Source organism: Populus euphratica, unplaced genomic scaffold (genome assembly GCF_000495115.2).
Source record: "Populus euphratica unplaced genomic scaffold, PopEup_1.0 scaffold53.1, whole genome shotgun sequence".
Lineage (NCBI taxonomy): Eukaryota > Viridiplantae > Streptophyta > Magnoliopsida > Malpighiales > Salicaceae > Populus > Populus euphratica.
This window is the reverse complement of record NW_011499934.1, coordinates 862,459-867,227: the sequence shown is the minus strand read 5'-3', so window position 1 is coordinate 867,227 and position 4,769 is coordinate 862,459. Positions and strand designations below refer to the sequence as shown.

Sequence of the window (4,769 nt, the reverse complement as noted above, 5' to 3'; positions counted from 1 at the left end):
TTGCTTAAGATTAAAAAGAAATAATAATAATAATAAAGAAAAGGAGGCCGGTTAGCTGGATAGCAGAAAGCGCGTGGATATTATGAGGAATTGGGGATCTGTATAATAACATAAAGGAAAAGCGCGGTGAGCGTGCGGCCTTTCTGCAGAAAATTTGTCAGTCGTGGCTTGGTGGCTTGATTTGCGGCACAATCTGTGCTTAAGTTAACGCTTTCTCACTGGTCCCCTATATTACTTTATTTCTTTCCTTTTGCTTTCACGATCTGGTTTGATTCCCTCTGTTTTTATGTATTGAGCTATTTTTATTTTCTTAAAAACAATTTAGGGAGTATACTAACCTACTAACTAAAAGTTCTTGAATAGAATCATGAGGTTTTTTTTTAATATTTTTTTTAAAATCTAAATAAACAGGAGTTTCTCAATCATATAACATAAGAATTGATAGTAATTCCTCTACTTATCCAAAATTCGAGAAGCCTATTTTAATATAGTAAATTTAGTTCTCCCTTAAAATATTTTATTTAAACTAAAATTTGGTGCATTTGTTTTGCCAAGAATGCTTGCCAATTTCATCCAAATTAAGTTATTTTTTTCTTATTTCTCATCATCCAAATTAAGCATGTTCCACTTGCTGGGTTGATCTTGTCACCAGGTAGGATTGAAAATTCTTGAAAAAAACGTGAAAAGTTTTTATTATTTTAAAATGGAATTAAAAGTCTATTATTATATATATTTTATATTTGCAATAAAAAAATATTTTTTTAATATATTTCTCATCATTCTTAATTTGGTGCATTTGTTTTGCCAACTTACCAATTTCATCCAAATTAAGTTTTTTTTTTTTTATTTCTCATCATTCTTAATTTGATATATTTATTTAATAGGTATCACTTCATTCGACCGTCGGGTTAACTCTGTGTTCAAGTGGGATTGAAAGCTTTTAAAGAAAATATAAAAAAAATATTTTTTTTAATATGAGATAAATATTTTTTTATTTAAATACTTTAATTTTTTAAAAAATAATAATATCTTTTCAATATAGAATAAAAAAATCTTTTGAACTCATCTTTTAAAATTTATTATTTATAATATACGTAACCTATATCTATATAGCTTATTTTTTGATATTGTTATGCGAGATATTAAAATCTTAAATATTTTTTATTTTTTAAAATTAATTAAGATTAACTCATATAATTCGAAATGTGACTTTTTAACTAGGTCAAACCTTGAATTAAATTTAATCAATATGATTTTTTTTTGTTAAGAATGTTTATGAATTATATATATAACATTATGTTTTTATGTGTCATGGTGGGATTAGAAGCAATAATTATAAGAATTATAATAATACTGATTATTATTATTTTTGTAATTATTTATTTATTTTCTCTAATTTCCTATTTATATCTCGTATTTAAAAATATAATAACGATTCTAGATTAAAATATTTTTACTTATAAATATATTAAAATAATATTTTTTTAATTATAAAAATTTATTTTTAATATTAACATAATAAAATGACATTAAAACATAAAAAATAAAATTAAATATATTTTTTTAATTTTTTTTAAAAAACATGGTTTTAATCATGTTTTCAAATACTGTTATAATATTTAGTATTATAGTAATGATTGCTTTTAAAATATTTTTTATTTTAAAAAAAATATTTTTAATATTAGCATGTTAAAAAAATTAAAAAAATTCAATATTATTTTTTTAAAAATACTAAGACCGCCACAAAAACAAATACAGATTCAAACAAAGAGAGCACAGCAAAAAAGGAAAAAACATAAGTACCGAGTAGTAGTTTTCAAGTGCAATACTTTTAAACACAGTAGCTTTCAGGTTGCGATGAGTGGGGCTTCACACATCATTTTCGAAAAATCTAGCCGTTACCTACTTCGCTTTGAGGAGAGGGCGAGGCATCCTCTTATCCAAGGTACTTAACTAATTACAAGACAAGATTATACTCCATCATCTCAACCTTGTTTCGCGTGCAATAATTTATCTTGTCTTAAATGCCCACCATGCTTGCTTTTTATTTTGTTTGCTTTTCTTTTCATGCTATCATGCTCCTTTATATGATTTATGTTTTTTAATTGAAAAAAAATATTATTATAATATTTTATAGAAAATTAAGGTTGCATCGACTGCGTGTACAATCTCACAACCAAGTAAATATTTATAGAGGTTAATCTCCTTTACCTCATGGTTGTTAAACCTGATGTAGTTTAATAATTGGTTAACGAGTCAGGTTGATTAATTTGAATTAATTTAAAAAAATATATTTTTACAAACTTCTCAAAAATACTTTTAATTTAAATTTTTATAAAAAGATTTAATTTCAATTTTAAAAATCCAACAAAAACTTCTCAAAAGTATTTTCAATTTAATTAAAAATACGTGTAAGTTGACTTGAATACCCACGTTATCAAAAAAATATTTATAGATGTTTAAGAGTTTAATTAAAATTGTTTTTTAAAGTGTTTTTGTAGAAATATATTAAAATAATATATATTTTTAAAATTTACTTTAATATTTGGTCATGTTAAAATAATCTAGAAACAAAGAAATTAATTTAAAATCAAAAAATCAAAATTTATTAAAAATGCAGTGCTAATACAAACCCCACAGAACCTTAGAATTAGGATTGATTTTATTATTCTAGAATTTTACATTACTTGAATATTAATTTTATATATTTTTAATTTTTAATTTGACTTTTTTATACTTTGATATAATTAAAATCATGTACTTTTATTATTTTTTTCAAAATCCTCTCTCTCTCTCTCTATATATATATAATAATAATAATAATAATAACTTAAACACCCTCAATATCAATACTCTTCAACTTAATTGATTATTTTTATGTTTTATAGGATTAATTTTAATATCAAAAAGGAAAAAACAAAATTCAAATTTAATAGCATTATGTTAATTATTCATCCAAAAATTTTCATTTAATTTCTGAAAAGAACTAGCAGCATAAATACTATTTTTTTGTGTAAAAATATACTAGTAGTTTTAAAATATCCTTTTCATGTCCAGAAAAACTAAATTAAATCCAAGCTTTTTAGACGATGAATTAAAATTATGATATATTAAATTTTATTATTTAAAATTAAAATTAATTAGTTGAGGCTAAATGTTATTGAAGTTGATGGTATTTAAGTTATTTTGTTATTTATATATGCAAAATATGGAAGGAACCTTGAAAAAATGTAACATTCAAACATGAAATCAGCCATTTAATTAAAATAACAATGAAATATGAAATCTCGACTAAAATGGGCGACAGTATAGACTAGCCCAGCTCACGGTATAGACTAGCCCATGCCTATGCTGGCAGACGACATGGTACAAACAAAGAGGAATGGGAGACAGTTTAATTGCCAAATAAGCATGGGTTCCAACTGTCCACATGGACCCCCACCCATTTCTGTAGATTTTATTTCTCTGAAATGGCATTTGTGTAATAAATGAATCTTAGAAGCCTGATTTGCAACCCCGATGCTTTTTATAACCGACACTGGTCCTATAATCTCCGTGACAGTGGCTGCCTGTACAGCAAGCCCATCTTTTCCCACTTTCCCTTCTCCTTTTAAAATTTATCCTGTTCACTCTGACCATCACAGCCACATGGGTTCCTCCTCCATGGCCGGGGTTTGGCCGCTCGCTGTCCTCCCCCTCCTTCTGTCCCTTTCCCTCTCCATCTCCATCACCGCGAAACAAACCTACATAGTTCACATGAAACACAACACAAAACCAGACTCCTTCCCAACCCACCATGACTGGTACACTGCAAGCCTCCAATCCGTTACTTCCACTCCTGACTCCCTCCTCTACACTTACACCAATGCATTTGACGGCTTTGCTGCCTCCCTCAGTGACGAAGAAGTTGAATTCTTGAAACAATCTCAATCTGTCGTCGATGTTTACGAAGACACTCTTTACTCCCTCCACACCACTCGCACTCCTGCTTTTTTGGGCCTTAATACTGACTTAGGACTCTTAGATGGACATCACGCCATGGGCATTAATCAATCATCAAATGATGTTATTGTAGGTGTTCTCGATACTGGGATCTGGCCCGAATCGAAATCTTTTTATGATTCGGGAATGCCCGAGATCCCGACTCGATGGAAGGGAGCATGTGAGTCTGGCCCTGATTTCAGCCCCAAACTCTGCAACAAGAAGCTGATAGGCGCTCGATATTTTTCAAAGGGATACCATATGGCATCTGGTGGTAGAAGTTTCTTAAAAAAGCCTAAAGAGATCGAATCTCCGCGTGACCAAGACGGGCACGGCACTCACACTGCAAGCACAGCTGCCGGGTCTCTAGTGGCTAATGCGAGTTTACTTGGGTATGCTAGCGGCACGGCGCGTGGAATGGCCACCCGCGCGCGTGTTGCTTCTTACAAGGTTTGCTGGACATCTGGTTGTTTTGGTTCAGACATTCTGGCAGGAATGGATCGGGCAATTGAAGATGGAGTGGATGTCATGTCCCTTTCTCTTGGTGGCGGATCGGCTCCTTATTATCGCGATACGATTGCAATAGGTGCTTTTACGGCGATGGAGAGAGGCATCTTCGTGTCTTGCTCGGCTGGTAACAGTGGGCCTAATATAGCTTCACTCGCAAATGTGGCTCCTTGGATCATGACCGTTGGTGCTGGAACTTTGGACCGGGATTTTCCCGCTTATGCTGTAATGGGAAATAAGAAACGGTTCGCTGGTGTTTCTTTGTATAGCGGAGCAGGAAT

The 4,769-nt window shown here is 30.6% G+C and overlaps 1 protein-coding gene across 1 annotated transcript in view; it reads left to right on the top strand.

The window, feature by feature from the left end:
• The first annotated feature begins 3,541 nt into the window (after positions 1-3,541).
• LOC105136366 (Subtilase family protein) overlaps positions 3,542-4,769 on the top strand; it is a 3,526-nt gene continuing 2,298 nt past the window's right edge. Inside the window, exon 1 of the mRNA XM_011041676.1 lies at positions 3,542-4,766. Coding sequence (XP_011039978.1) covers positions 3,649-4,766 — 1,118 coding nt within the window. The 5' untranslated portion in view covers positions 3,542-3,648. The remainder of the gene's footprint in view (positions 4,767-4,769) is intronic.